At 37.4% G+C, this 16394-nt stretch overlaps 1 protein-coding gene across 7 annotated transcripts in view; it reads right to left on the bottom strand.

Annotated features, from left to right (window-relative positions):
• The window catches only part of SLC4A4 (solute carrier family 4 member 4), a 307397-nt gene that overhangs the window by 59767 nt on the left and 231236 nt on the right, over positions 1-16394 (bottom strand). For all 7 annotated transcript variants that reach the window (XM_007110878.4, XM_028491893.1, XM_028491894.1 and 4 more), the window contains one exon: positions 7920-7990. In XM_007110878.4, the coding sequence (XP_007110940.2) occupies positions 7920-7990 (71 nt within the window). The remainder of the gene's footprint in view (positions 1-7919; positions 7991-16394) is intronic.

Genomic DNA, 16394 nt, shown 5'->3' with positions numbered 1-16394 from the left:
TCAAAAACTAACTCCTAATCTTCCTCAAACCTGCTCCCCCTAGGGTCTTGCCCATTTCTGTTAATAGCAACTTTATCCTCCTCGATTCTAAGAACAGAAAACCTTGAAGTCATTGTTAATTCTTTTCTTTCTCGCAAGTCACATTATGGTGAAGACTTTATATTAAAATACATCACATCTCACCCATAACTATGGCTACCACTCTTGTTCAAGAGACCATTGTCTCCTCTGAGCTTAATGCAGGAGACTTTTTTATCTCGCCACTCTGTCCTTTACTCCTTATAGGTGATTCTCATTTCTCTATGGCTTTGATCTTTATTCCTCAAAAGTCTATGCACAGGATTTAAGTGATTAAATCAGAACTTTAATAACAAGACAGTTGGGAATATAATCTCAGAAGTCCTCTTTGCCTGTCAGAGGTCTCACAGCACATGATCTCTAATTCTCATGATGTTTCTAACCTTCTATTGCAAGCACACTGTAGCTCCCTTCAGTAAGACCATCAGTGTTATAAGGTGCAAATGCTCAGAGAGATGTCCAGTGGGTCTGGTGACCTGCATCTAGGAGAGATGTCAAGTTTGGAGACATCAACTAAGGAGTCAGCTGCAAAGAGCTGATCACTGGAGTAATAAAATTTAATGAAACTACAAAGGGAAAATGTACTAGAAGAAACGAGTGTGAAACATCTAGGGTACCTGCAATGGAAGTAAAAACACCACAAAAGTCTTTGAGAGTGATGGGTAAAAGGAAAAGTACAATCACAATGTTGAAAATCAAAGGACAAGAGAATAGTAATATGTGGGGGAGGGTTGATAAAGGTCTAATGTTGCAGAAATGATAATGAGGGATGAAGACTGAATAAAACCCATTGATTTATTTTTATTGCTTTTTTGGTGACTAGAATATTTTTGGTAATTTCTTGAGGGGAGTTCAGATAAGAGAAATCAGTTGAGAAATATGTGAGGATGAAAAACTGAAATGGCAATTCCAGACAATTTTTAAGAAATACAGTAACAAAAGGAAAGGCTAGAGCATGCGAGCATTACAGGATCAAGGCAAGTTCTTTAGGGCTGGCGAAGTCTTTTGAGATGTTTGTGGTGGATGAGAAAGAACCCAGTTATGGGTATGGAAGAAAAAGGGGGTGCTGGGAAAAACAAGAATGGAGGGAGGAAGGTGAAAGTTTAAGATGCAGAGAGAGAAAGGGAGATTGACAAGGATTTGGCCTCTTTGGACAGGATGGGTAAAAGACAGAAATGACAAAAGTATAACGCCTGCAGACCAAAGGGACTGTGTGTCACCAAAAAATAAGAAAGAAGAGCAAAGACAGGGGCAGAATTCAATTTAGGATACAGCAGGCGCCAAAAGAAATGTTTGCTAATTGAATGAATGAAATCACTCATCAAGACACAAATATTTGACATATTTAAGGAAGATATCTATCAGTGTATCTACTCTTTCTATCTTGAGAACAAAACTAAAGTTAAAAAAAATGTTCAATTTAGATCATCAGGTAAAATCCAGTATTCCCAGTTACATATGAATTTCAAATCAACAGTGAATAATACCTTTAATATAAGTATGTCCTATGTAATATGTAGGACATACTTACACTAAAAAAATTGTTCATTATTTATCTGAAATTCAAATGTAACTGGGACCGTATTTTTTTTTTTCTTCTAACTCTGGTGATGCTATTTCCATTAGATATAGGCTATTTTGAGTAACAAAAGAGAAAGTAGAAAAATGTGGCCAAAAGAAAACAGAAAATGCACTGGGCCCCAATTACATGGCTAACTAAGATAAGCTTTAAGGGAACAATAAAGAAGAATAAAAACAACAACTTTTAAAACTTTTATTGGAGAAATAAAATACGTCCACTTAAATATTAACTAATAATTCAAGGCAGCAAAGACAAGTGTCTAAATGAATGGTACAGAGATGATTAGATCGGAAGAGAGACTGATTCATTCCACCGAGCACAGGGAAAACAAAAGTTAAACTGCACCTTGAGCAAAGAACTGGTCTTTGTAGAACTCTCATACTCAAAAGGCAGTAGGAAGAAGTGTGGCAGGACAACAAAACTAGAAAGGAATGAGAGAGAGTAACAAAAGCCAATGAAAAGCGGAATAAAAGTGACAAACTTTGGGTATAGGGGCTTCCCTGGTGGCGCCGTGGTTGAGAGTCCGCCTGCCGATGCAGGGGACGCGGGTTTGTGCCCCGGTCCGGGAAGATCCCACGTGCCGCGGAGCGGCTGGGCCCGTGAGCCACGGCCGCTGAGCCTGCGCGTCCGGAGCCTGTGCTCCGCAACGGGAGAGGCCACAGCAGTGAGAGGCCCGCGTACCGCAAAAAAAAAAAAAAAAAAAAAAAAAAGTGACAAACTTTGGGTGTATATTTCTTTCTGCATTGGCAGAAACAAAGAGGTAAAGCATTAGATGGAGAGACACCATGAGCAAAGATGTGGATTCGGCGACATATGATGCTTCATTCACTCATCCGGTAAGTCCTTTAGGCACCACTTATTGAATGCTCACCATGAGGAGGAACTCACAGTGAGTGGACCAGAGCAGAGTGTCTGTGTAAATGGGTAGTGAGAAAAAAGGTGCAAAGAAAATGGGACCAAGTCGCTGAGGGTCTTAACTGAGGTTAATCGCATGAAAAGAGATTTCAACCTATTTTTATGGATCTCATTTTCTAGAGGATGACCCTGTTTGTATTGAGTGAATATGTTTATAAATCTTAAAAGTAAAATGTATACTGAAGGATTAATTTTAAAATTTAAAACACCATAGTAGCCTCCGCAAAGAAAAAAGTGGGGGATATATGAGAGACAGTGGGAAAAATTTTGACAGTCATTGAAGCTAGATGATGTGTACATATGAGGATTTATTGTACTATTCTATTTTAGTGCATGTTTTAAATTTTCCATAATATTTTTAAAAGTAGGAACATATACTCTTTAAGGAGATTTAAGGACAGAATAGTTTTTGCGCTTCACTTTCTTAATGAGAGAAAATCACAAGGATGCTATACACAAGATTAATATGACATTCCATTTCCCATGAAAATGAATGTTAGCTCCTAGAATCACCCTGAAGGTACACCAAGTCAAAGCACTTTTACTTCCACGTCTGACTGCCAAGCGGTGTTTATGAGACTGTAACAGGCCTTAGGCCCATGATTAACAGCATCTCCATGTAGACTATCATGATATGCTTCACTGGGTTATACAATAAGCAAAAAAATTCAAAAATAAAAATTAAAGAGTCTACATTGCTCTCTTTGAGTATCAACTGGTAAAATATAAGCCTTTAAACACACACACATGTATATCTATATATAAATATATCTATAAATGAGGGTAATGCTACAAATAAAAGTCTCAAGGTTAAGTGGTTAATGTACTCATTTAGGACTTTTTTCCCTGCAGTGGGTAAGCCAGACTTGCAGTGATCTGCAATCTTACTTTATGGTCTACAGGATGTATGTGAGCTGCAACTGTAGTTATATATACTGTTGTGAAATACCAAAACTAATTGGTTGTTTACTTATGATTAAGATATAGAAAGTTACAGGAGACTGTTATTTGTCCCAACCTAACAACAAAAGCAAGCCGGATAAGCTATAAAATCACAGTTTTAAAAATTCCACCAGTGAGATGAGGATGCAAAGAAACCTAAATAAACTAAATTCCAAAGTTACAAGACCTTCATAGGAGAGAAGAGATCCATGACTGCCTCATCCCTGGCAGAGCAGCAGGTGGAAGATAAATGCACTGTAGATGGCGGGATGGAAAAATAAGCCAAATCTTTAATGAATTTTTAATGGTTGCCTGTAGTCTGGGGTGACCCATTGGAATTCTGTGGAGCCTCAGGTGTCGATAAAGCCTGCGTCCGTCCACCCACCAAACTTTCTAAGGGTCTTTGTCAAATGCACAGATAGTTCACAAAAACCTGGAGATTCAACAGAAGAGCTGAGAGAAACCCCTCTTGGACACAGAGTCTCCTCTCCATCAAATGCAAGAAAGCCACTTTCCTAAGATGGGAAGCAGGGCAGGAGAGCAGAGAGAAACCCCTCCGTGGCATTCAGCCACTTCTGAAAGGGCTAAGGCATCTGCCCTCTGAAGGTGGGGGGGGCAGAGCAGTTTGGCAAAGAAAGATCTCCCAAGACTCAAAAAGCTGGGGCATAAAACAGGAAATAAAGCATTTCATAGCACTTTCTGGAATGATGGAAATGTTCTATATCTTGTTTGGTGTGGTGGTTTACATGAGGTAAAAACTACCAAATGTGAAATACATAGCTAGTGGGAAGCAGCCGCATAGCACAGGGAGATCACCTCTGTGCTTTGTGACCACCTAGAGGGGTGGGATAGGGAGGGTGGGAGGGAGGGAGATGCAAGAGGGAAGAGATATGGGGACATATGTATATGTATAACTGATTCACTTTGTTGTAAAGCAGAAACTAACACACCATTGTAAAACAGTTATACTCCAATAAAGATGTTAAAAACAAAACAAAACAAAACAAAATACTCATTGCAATGAGCACATAAGAACTGTGTCTTTTAAGGTATGACTCAATTTAATAAAAAATGAAAACAAAAAGGAATCTAACATGAAAAACAAATACTAACCTATCCATTCTATCACGTCTTCAGAAGAGAAGCTTCTGACATTAGATTTTGAAATCTGTTCTCTCCCTCTAAGAGCTGGTAAGTGGAAGCCAGCAAATCTCAACACTAATTGATTAGATACAGTGTGGATAAGCTGTGGCTGGTCTCAAAGATTTACAGAGCCCTTTTAAAGAGCTTTGTTTTGCAGGCTGAAGGGATATTCCAAGTGAGAAATCAATGGGAAAACTGATGAAGGTGAGAAGATTTAAAGACACAATGATTCCAACAATAAATGCAAATAATGGAAAATCTGGCTTTTTATCTTGAAGGGTGGTTATTCTTGAGTTCTAACTTCTGTCTAAATGCTCTCATGCCTCGTTTTTCCTGCTCTTTCCCCCAGAAAACACACCCATACCACAAGGAAGAAGAAAGCCTGTCTTCATGATAATGAAGCTGAAAAGAAAAGGCCTTCCTTCCTCTGACAGGATGTTCTTAGGGCCTTGTGAGAGGGCGTCTCATGGGTGCCCAGGGGCTGCATGTCACTCTTATAGCACCTTCTTTCATGATCTAATTATGGCCAAATGAAAAGAAGGAAATAAAGTCCTGCTGACTGTAGGTCTTAGGAAAGGTTCAGGGGAACTGAGCTAGTGTGGCCAAACACACAGAGGACCCAGTAGGTGGTCAGAAGCAGTGGCTTTCAATTTCTTCTCTCCACCAACCTGAGTTTTGGTGACAAACGGCCCAGTAGAATGATAAGAACACCTAAACAGAATAAAAACAGTACCTAACATTGATTGAGAGACAAGTATGTGCCAGCCACTCTGTGAAGTTTTGCCTATTTATTAATCTGGCTCTTCTAGCATCTTTGAGGGAATACTCTTATCATCACCATTTTACAGATGGGAAGCTGAGAAGGTTCCACAGCCTGTTTTTAAAGTAGTGGAGCCCTGCGTTTGCAACCAGGCAGTCTGACATGAGAACTAAGTATCTGTAAATCCTTCTACAGGACATGCAATTCTGCTTCCCCTAAGAATGAAAATATGCAGATTTTGGAGTTAGAAGGCCCTGAGTCCAAATTCTGGGTTTACTATATACTGGTCATATGGCCTTTGGAAAGTCAGCTAACCTTTATAAGCCTCTGTTTCATCTATAAAATACAGGTAACATCGTAACTCACAAAGGTATTGTGAGGATTATAAACAATTAATGTAAAGAGCCTGGCCCCTAGTAGGTGCTATAAGTGATGATAATAAATCATATTACCTCTCTAACACTCATTTTTGGATCACATATATGTGTGTGTGTGTTTATGCAAAGTATACATAAAGGAATAGATACAGATAGAAAAGGAGAAATAAAGAACAGAATAAAAGTTGTCCTTTATAATTACATACACACACATTACATATTTTTCCCTAATTTCTTCTCTAGAGGTGCTGGACATAGCAACTTAACATTTTAATTAAGGTGTGCAATTGATACACACATGAAGGGACTGTTGCCCTGGAGTATAGAGCATTCATAGGAACTAAAAAAGTAAACAATAGTAAACATTCCAATTTGCAAACACTGAAGCATCATGGTGTATTAGCAATACCACAGCTTGTGGAACCACCCAAACTTTAGTTCAATCTTTGTTCTACTAATTTATCGCTATGTGACCTAGAGCAAGAAAGGTTATTTACCTTCTGGAGCTTCAGTTGCTCTCATTTATAAAATGGAGATAATTATGCCCAGTAGGTTGTGTTAATGATTTCAATACATATTAAGGTTTATAATGATGATAATATGTATAAAACACCTGGTCTCTTGTAGATGCTTTATAAATGGTAGCTAAGTTATCATCATTATTGTGCCTTTATGTCCTCTGTCATGGTCATACCAGAAGTCATACCAGAAGTCAACCACAACTTACATTTGTTTTCCATGAATCTTATAGTGACATCTTATTATAATTACATATCAATTACTAGAGTCTCTCCAGGACTTGCCCAAAGACAGGGCTTAAAAAATTCATTAATTTTAAAGCTTTCCTTGGTTAGTTACAAAAACAATTAAGTTAGGAAACAATCTCTTTTTAAGTCATTGGAAGTATTTTATTAATTTTTATTGCAAATGAACTTACCGTTTTAATTAGTTACATATATATTTTAAATTTTTAATTAGATTTTAATTAAATTCCTTAAAAGTCTACACGGAAGTATTTTTCTCTGTGTTTTAGTCACATCCTTTTAGGCACTAGGCTGGCTGGCTGGCTTGAAGATTGAAAACTGAACTCTCTTCTATATGTGGCCTTTAAAACATATACATACTCTTTCATATACACACTCTCTCTCTCTCACACACACACACACACACACACACACACACACACACACACACACACACACACACACACGCTCTCAAACATGGAAGAAACAGAGAGGCAAAGTTTGGAGAAAGTCAGAGAAAACAGTAAGGAAAGAAGTCAAGAGAGCCATTGAATATGAAAACAAGAGAGAAACAGGGTCAAGTGAGAGTTGTCCAGGAAAGATACAAAGCATCATCTTTGAAAGGGATGTTGTGGGCACTGATTATATAATATCTGCAGAAGTGTTCTGGTCTCCTGAGAGATGGGCACTCGATCAATACAAACTATTATGTATGGGTTCTGTCTTTATAACTGAGAGATTGATATTCTTTGGTAAGATTCCATATCCAGTGTAGAAGGAACACAATTACAAGTCTGAAACAGCACTTTCCCCTTTTTCTCTAACACAAAAGTCTTCTTCCAGCGTGCGAGCTTCCATGCAAAACAGCTCATTTTTAAAGCTTAGTTCCAGTCTCTTAAAGATCCTTGGTTACAAGCCATGGGAAAGGATATCATGTGACAGAGGCACGGTCCTTTCTAAGTGACACGGGAAGTGTCCTGCTACGGTCACCCTCAGTGAAGGGAACACAGCACCATCTGGTAGTCAGAAGAATTCGTAATAGTACTAGAAACAAAGAGAGGATACTACGCTCTCACTTTGCAACTTTGCTCACTTTCCCTTGTGAAAATATTTCAAGGTGACAATTAATGGACATAACAGTCAAATTCCTGAGGAGGTTTGAAAAGTATGTTGCACTTTAAGTGCACTTAAGTTTGCAAGAAAAAAGAAAAGGAAAAAAAGCTGACTAGAGTACAGAAAATGTTTTTCTTGTCCCTCTACCATCACTGACTATTAAATATGTGTTCAGACTAGGCTTGCTGAGTGGTGGGAGACATCGTATTATGAATTATTATTAGAATGTACAATATGCAAATGATCTGAAATACTAAGCCACTTACCGCGTCAGTAGAAGAAACAGTTGGCAAATCTTCAGGAGCCAATGTGGTATCATTAGACATGGAGATATTAACTGTAAGCAAAAGACCATTTTTTTTTTTACTGTAAAAATAAAATTAAAGTGACCTATATGCATATTTAGGAATCTAAACAAGCAGGCTTAGGCATTAAAAAAAAATGTCTTAAATAACAACATAAAGGCACAATAAGTTTTTCTTTATTATAACTGTATTCACCTTTCACCTACATAAAACAACCAAAAATTTGGACATGTCTTTTGTGCTCTAATCCGATAAGAAACAATGACAAATATTTAAAGAGATGATATTGTACTTTGTTTCAGGTTTAAAAAAAAAAAACACTTCTATGTTACTAAAAGGCACTCAATATATTTTGCCTAGTGGAAAAAATGGCTGTAAATAAGTGAGGAAGTTGATCACTGGCTTCAGCACAGTCAAATCTCATGAATTGAAGCTTTACTAATTAAGAATCAGCTGATTTTGGAACTTTGGAAATTTGGAATTCATATGAGACAGTATATCTTTGCAAAATGTGTGAAAACAAAAAAGTGCTAAATAATAAATTATATATAATGTATTATTATAATGATCATGAATATTTAATCTAATTTTTAAATTATTTTCATACAGTTTGGCATCATTTGTAAATTTATGAAGATGTCACTTGCAGAAGAACCCAGTTTATACATTAAACCAACCCTCCTCTTTGAAATATTTCATTGCTTCCTTTCTACTTATGAGTCTAAAATTAAAACATAGGATTTAAAAAGTATTCTATAATTACAAGATTTTTCTTTATTGGATAAGCTCTTCTCCTATTATTTGAAGCTTTATGTATTGGAAAATAAATTGTTATGCAGAGACTATCCCTCATTTACGGAAATATTATGAAACAACACTTACCAAGTTTTTGTCTTTGAGGCTCACAAAGTTTATTTAACATCCAAATTGCTAATTAATTATTGTTTGGTCCCGGAGCGCCCCCCAACCCAGCCCCCAGACCCCTAGCCTGTCTTCTTAGTTTTCCATGTTTTAGGTCTCACTTATATAAACTTCTAAGAAGAAACAAACTGGTTTATTTGACTGTTTCGATTTAGAATATAAGATCCCTGAAGGAAGAAGAAAAGGGGCATGCCTTGTTCACTGCTTTTTCCCAGAATCTGCCCAGTCTGGCACTTAACTAACAGGAACTCAAAAATATTTGTTAATTATTCAACCTTAAAAAAGAAGGAAATCCTGCCACTTGCAAAAGCATGGATGAACCTGGAAGACATTATGCTAAGTGATATAAGTCAGACATGGAAAGCCAAACACTGCATGGTATCATTTATAGGTGGAATCTTAGAAAAAAAAAAAGTCAAAAAAAAGTCTGGTGGTTGCCCAGGGTTGGGTGGTGGGGGAAATAGGGAGAGCCGGTAAAAGGGTACAAATTTTCAGTTGTAAGAGAACTAAGGTCTGAGGATGGAATTATAACATGGTGACTGCAGTTGATAATACTATACCATAGAATTGAAATTTCCTAAGAGAGTAAAACTTAAGTGTTCTCACCAAATAAAACAAAATAAATATGTGAGGTGATGGATATGTTAATTAAATTAGTGGGAATCCCTTCACAATGTATACAATTAAGGAGATCATCATGTTGTATGCTTTAAATATAATTTTATTTGTCAATTATACTTCAATAAAGCTGAAAAACAATTGTTTACTGTCAGAGAAGCTAGGAAAGGGGTCATTCAATGACTACAAATGAATGACAGCAGATAAAGGCAAAAGAATTGAAATAAGGAAAACAAATGGGGAGAAAATACTTAGCTTCGGTCCTAGTTTTTTGCAATCCGTTCTGATCTTTGAAGGCCCTGGAATTGTTAAACTTTTAACCTCTTGCTAGCTGCCACCAGGGCTTCCCTAATTCATCAGTAAAACAAGCACACGTGCAGACTCTGTTTTCTCATTCTTTGTGTTTCATTATAGGTCACAGAAAGAATCAAAATAGGATAAAGGATGCTTGGCCCAAAGAGTAAGACAAAACATAAATCCCTGAAGGAAGAAGATGTTAATAAATTATTAGTAGTAAAACCTAGAATCTTATTACTATTTTGTTCTAAAAAGCTTAAAGTACATTTTCTTACATTATTCTATTTGTTCATTTTACAACATATAAGAGCACAAAACAGGTATACTTTTATACCCGTTTTATGTTGGATGGGACTCTGAGGCAGGATATGCCAGGTTTCTTGCCCAGGATTACAGAGTCAACCAGAAGTAGAGCTGGTACCAAAACCTTGTCCATCATTCTTCCTTTTCCTACCCAATATTTCTATTCATCAAAATCAAGATGATTTATGTGGCCACAGAATTCAAGGCGGGAGATAACGATTCACCAATGTTAGATGATGTGGATCTCTCTACTGTAAACAGAAATGTCTGACCTGTCTGAGCATTTGAAGGAAAACAGCACATGAGAAATCAAAGGCACTATTCAGAGGGTGTCTGGGAAGCTGCCCTTCCTGAGCTAGATTCTTTAATGCAATTTTATGAGGTTCCTGTCATAACAGAGTGAAGGTCTTTTTGCAACACACTTGTCTGCCTAGTGTGAAACAAGTAGTGAGGAGGGAGGAGGAAGGTATTCCAGGCTCTTTCCTTGTGAAATGAATGACAGATAATAAAGACCACGAGTTCCAATCTGAACTTTTAGTAACCGCTCTCGAGTTCTGGATACATGTCAATTTGCTCATCCAAGTTTCTTTCATCTTTTCAATATTCCTCTGAGACAAGCTATGCACATTGGCTCTCAAAATCCCAAAAGACCAGTATCAAAACAAAAGTAAGAAGTATATACTTTTCCTACTTATTTTAATAAGTAGCTGCTTCAAGAGGAAGACTTCCAAATAAATATATAAACAAGCACTTCTATAAATAGACATATTGGCAGGATATGGCAGAGCCCATAAATAAGATTAAAAGTAATTTCTTTAAGCTCATAGAAGAGAGAATGATCAATTCCAATTGGAAACTTGATCTACAAGAGCCCTTGGTCACCACTTGGATCCAGACACATACAATGCAAATATTTTGTCAATCAACTGCAGAATGATCTGTGTGTATAGAATCTGTAATATCCTTAATCAGGATTCTGGAAAGGTGAAATGGAAAAGCCAAAACACACCGCACTCTGTGTCTTCACTATTTGCTTAGCACCATGGCTTATGAAACAAAGAAACATTTTGCTCTAGGAACCTGGTTAATTTAGAATGAGCCAATTGTCACTGGGACAGCCTGTGTCCCATACTTGGTTTCAGGTAATTTACACAGGTTGATCATTTTACATTCCTTGGATTTTCACGTCTTGATCCTCCTTTCTGTGTATCAAATTCTAGCTGATCCTCTGGAATGGAGGAATGAACACAGTAATAGATGTTTAAAAATGTGTCTGTCACACAGATGGTCAACAGGCACATGAAAAGAGCTCAACATCACTAATTATTAGAGAAATGCAAATCAAAACTACAGTGAGGTACCACCTCACACTGGTCAGAATGGCCATCATTAAAAAGTCTACAAGTAACAAATGCTGGAGAGGGTGTGGAGAAAAGGGAACCTTCCTACACTCTTGGTGGGAGTGTAAATTGGTGCAGCCATTATGCAAAACAGTTTGGAGGTTCCTCAAATAGCTAAAAATAGAGTTGGCATATGACCCTGCAATCCCACTCCTGGGCAAATATCCGGACAAAACTATAATTCAAAAATATACATGCACCCCAATGTTCATTGCAGCACTATTTACAATAGCCAGGACATGGAAAAACCTAAATGTTCATTGATAGATGAATGGATAAAGAAGATGTGGTACATATATACAATGGAATACTACTCAGCCATAAAAAAGAATGAAATAATGCCATTTGCTGCAACAAGAATGGACCTAGAGATTATCATACTAAGTGAAGTAAGTCAGAAAGAGAAAGACAAATACCATATGATATCACTTATATGTGGAATCTAAAATATGACACAAATTAACTTATTTATGAAACAGAAACAGACTCACAGGCACAGAGAACAGACTTGTGGTTGAGAAGGGAGAGGGGGATTGGGGGAGGGAAGGCTCAGGAGTTTGGGATTAGTAGATGCAAACTATTATATAGAGAATGGATAAGCAACAAGGTCCAACTGTATAGCACAGGGAACTATATTCAATATCCATAATGGAAAAGAATATGAAAAAGAATGTATACATATGTATAACAGAATCACTTTGCTGTACAGGAGAAATTAACACAACATTGTAAATCAATTGTCAATAAAATAAATATTAAAAAAAGAAAAAAATGTGTCTGTGACTTTTCTACCTTAAGCTGGCTTTTAGTCTTTGTGTTTAATGAGAGATCTAGAGAAAGAACAAGCTGCAGGAGCTATGAGCAGATCAAGGAGGTGATATACACACATCAATGATATATACCTCCTACATAGAGAATATCAACTGTACTGTTTAAGGCTGTTCTTCTTTATCCTCTAGTGACCTGGCACCAGGAACCACCCCATGAATCCTCCGCTTTACACGTTACCAGGAATGGTACCATCAGGAATATGCACCAAAGCTCACTTGAGGCTAAGAGGTCAAGTAGGAGCAACAACCGGCCACCGAGGCAGATTTGCCTGCTCTGAAGCACCATCACCTCACAGTATAGAGAAAGGAGTCCCAGGAGAACTGCGTTGGAATGCTGGCTGCTCCACCTTCTGGAGCACAGTGGCCCCAACTCCCTTGCCACATAATCTTGAGGACATTACCTCACTCCTCTTGACCACAGGTTCCGCACTGGTGAGACTGGATTTGCTAGCATCCACCTCATAAGGTTACCGTGCAGATTAAATAATGCAATATAGGCAAAATTGCTAGCACAGTGCCCAGTACCAGGTAAATTCTAAATAAATATAGCTAAGATTACTATTAGCTTCACCACCCAGAGAAAGCAGAACTTGACCCCAGGAAGAACGTCAGCTGCCTCACAAGGTTTATGTGATGATCAAATACATATATATTATTAAAATATTATATATATTAAAATATAGTTTATTAAAATCCAGTAGTAAAATGCCTGGCATTTGGATGGTGCTTAATAAATGTTAGTCAAATCTGAATTTATACCTTAAACATAGCTTCTTAGGGTGGAACTGATTAACCTGCTCTGAATAAGAAAAAATTTAAGAGTATTCTCCATGATAATAAACCTTTAATGTTTTATTCCATTCTATGTAGGCAACATCTTAAGGCAACGAAGTAACTGGAAAATAAATACAGAATAAAATTTAGAATAAGTGTCTTGCCTGCATGGTCATGTCAGATGTATTTAAGGATTCTGGATAACTTGAGCACACGAGTGCCTCTTGATAAAGTCAAATATTTATGCTTTAAGTTTCCAGATCAATAAAAGGACAAAAATGGCTTTTGTAGGGATGACAAAGTGAAGGAGGAAAGCTTTGGAAGAAGTAGCTCTTGGGAAACTACCTGCCACTATATATCAGCCTTAAGTCTTAAAGCAAGCAAAATTAATAGGAAGTTTTTACTCACTATTTCTTGTTATTATCCTTTTTGTTTTCCTAAGTATGTTTACCAAAACTTCATGCTTGAGATTTCCACTGTCATTAGACAAGTTCAAGGTAAGATGTTCTTTAATCCATGAACACTCTATTCATATGCTCACCTATGACGCTGCACTGGAGCTGAGCTACTATCTGGTAATAAGCTGGATATATTTAGCCACTACTCTCACAAAAACTTCTCTTCCATACCCACCCATCATTACACTTAGGATGTGCATAGACTTTATTCTCGGGGACATTTTCCAAATCTGGGTTTTATTCAAACACAAAGCTAGAGAATTATCCAGGTCTGGTGATTATCCAAATACACTGCTTCTCTTTTTCTGATTCCTGCAAGCTTTATACAGAAACTGCTAAAATATAGGTTAGGTCAATAAAAGGAAACTAAAATGATGGGTCTTTCAAATATCCACGGTTATCTCAAAAGACCATGTTACCATGAATGACAAAATGTCAGCTGCGCTGGTAAAGTATCTTGGCAAATGCAAGCCTAAGCAGTGCTACAGCAGAAGGCCTTGCACCTCCTGTTCAACCCTCGGTCTATGACTTAAACCCACTGTATAAGCAAAAGAGGGAATGACATAAAATAAAAATAAAACTGCATAGAATATGATGCAGGTCATGGAAGATGAATTAGGGTTATCTTTTATGTCCTAATTTTCTTTTAATGGGCTAATTATGAAGCACATATTGACTATAATATGGGGCCACAGGAGACATGATCCAGCAGTTCTTTTTAATGGTTATGACATACTGGTGCATAGCATTTATTAAAATAATAGAAAAATTATATACAAAAAAAGGTAACGAAATTCCACTCTAGTGAGGATAGTTCTAAAGCATTTGGAAGCCTCCTCATACTGTAAATATAACCAAGGTGTGGAAATGGAAGCCATGCTTACTTCCAATCACTTGACTTGGTCTGACAGTTCCATGCTAGGAAAAAGGCCATGTTTTACTTTGAGATACTACAGACAGTGATCGGTGCCTGAGAAAGGCTTTATTCTTCTTAATCATTCATCCATTACTAAGCATGTTCTCCCTGGAACAGTCAACACTGAATCGATAAGATATACCCCTTCTGTTAAGAGTATAGTGTCTCTCCCCTTGAGGCAATTTTCCTTGCCTTTCTAACTTGTTTATCATATTTAGCAAGCCTTTTTCCCCTCCAGATACAAAACCAACACCTGGTCAGAAAATTTATTTTGACCCTTTCCAAAATATTAACGATGCCCTTAAGTGTATAGTCACTGCAACCCTGACATATTAGGCAAATGAACAAAGGTACTAGGGTAGAAATTTACTTATAAAGTCTAGGTCAAATGAATTTCTGACCTTATTCTTTCAAAAAGTAATTAACACTAATTAAAAAGCAACACACTTTGTAAAAAGCAGTGTGTATATATGTGTGTGTGTGTGTACATGCATGTGTAAGTGTGTGGTATGTGTGTGGTGTGTGTTCTGCTTCATTGCAAGTAGCACAATTCTTAAAAAGCAATGAACTACACCCTCAGTAAATTTCTGTTGATAGCAGAAGGGGAAGAAGAAAAGGCAGGAGAAGGAAGGGAAGGAGAGGCGGAAAGAGAAGGAGGAAAGTCTACGTCCTGTTCCCTATTTACAGAATTCTAGCATTAATGTTTTTGAATGAATTACGTAGATAGACTCTTCTTAGAAGAACTAGGTATCTCACCTCTGGGACTTTAAAGCCTTTTTCTGCATGACTGTGTATAGTGTACAACACTTTTGTAGTCTTGAGATTCAGGGGTATAGTATTAAATGATCTAACTATGATGCACTGAACTCCTTAACATTTTTCCCTTTAAATACCACTTCAATGTTTCATATTTATCTACAACAGTACCTTAGTTTTTGTTTGTTTGTTGGTAAGCTTACAGTGAAGCCTAGTCAATATCTTTTCCTAGGAAAATTTAAATTGAATTTTAAAATGGAAATTTAAATTTAACTTCCCTTTCTAGGGAAGTTAAACGTGTGAACCCCTTTAAAAGAATACAACTAAAAGATTTAACTGCTGGGGCCATCTTTTGTGGGACAGTCAGAAATGAGAAAAACAACAAATTTTTACTATTAGGTGCCAAACAATTTTACATATCCTATTTCATTTAATCCTTATAGTAACCTCTAAGAGTAGGTACAATTACTAACCCAGCTCACAGATTATAAAACAATGACATTAGGAAATCAGCCTGGCCCAAGGTCACACTGCTAACTAGAGCTAAAATTCAAACTCAGTTTCCTTTACTCCAAAGAATTTATGGTTTATATTTTATCACACTAACAATTTTCCAAATTGGGATGTTGGTGATGAATGAAATATTGTGAATTGTCCTTCAAATGGATATTGTTCAGTTTTCATTCTGGGCTTTTGAACTGAATCATCTTCTTTCCTATATACCCTCTGCTATGTAACCATCAAGGCATAGTGGGAAATAGAACATCTATTACCTCTATTAATACATTAATTAATAACTATCCTATTTCTAGGAAAAGAGAATGCTAGCACAAAAACCATGTGCTAATAAAAACCTGAATGATATGTCAAATTTCACGGCTAACTTTCCTCTTAGCAATTGCAACTGAGCTTCCTAAGTTCTTCAATAAATGAGAACCTGGGTGTATGACGGGTTACTGAGCAGCAGATGGGGGCAGGAGGAAGGGACGAAAAGGTGCATTAACAAAAGGAAATTCAGGGGCTTCCCTGGTGGCGCAGTGGTTGAGAGTCCGCCTGCCGATGCAAGAGACGCAGGTTCGTGCCCGGGTCCGGGAGGATCCCACGTGCCGCGGAGCGGCTGGGCCCGTGAGCCATGGCCGCTGAGCCTGTGTGTCCGGAGCCTG

Source organism: Physeter macrocephalus, chromosome 7 (genome assembly GCF_002837175.3).
Source record: "Physeter macrocephalus isolate SW-GA chromosome 7, ASM283717v5, whole genome shotgun sequence".
In the NCBI taxonomy this organism is placed as follows: domain Eukaryota; kingdom Metazoa; phylum Chordata; class Mammalia; order Artiodactyla; family Physeteridae; genus Physeter; species Physeter macrocephalus.
The sequence above is the reverse complement of the archived record's forward strand: the minus strand, read 5'-3'. Positions and strand labels throughout refer to the sequence as shown.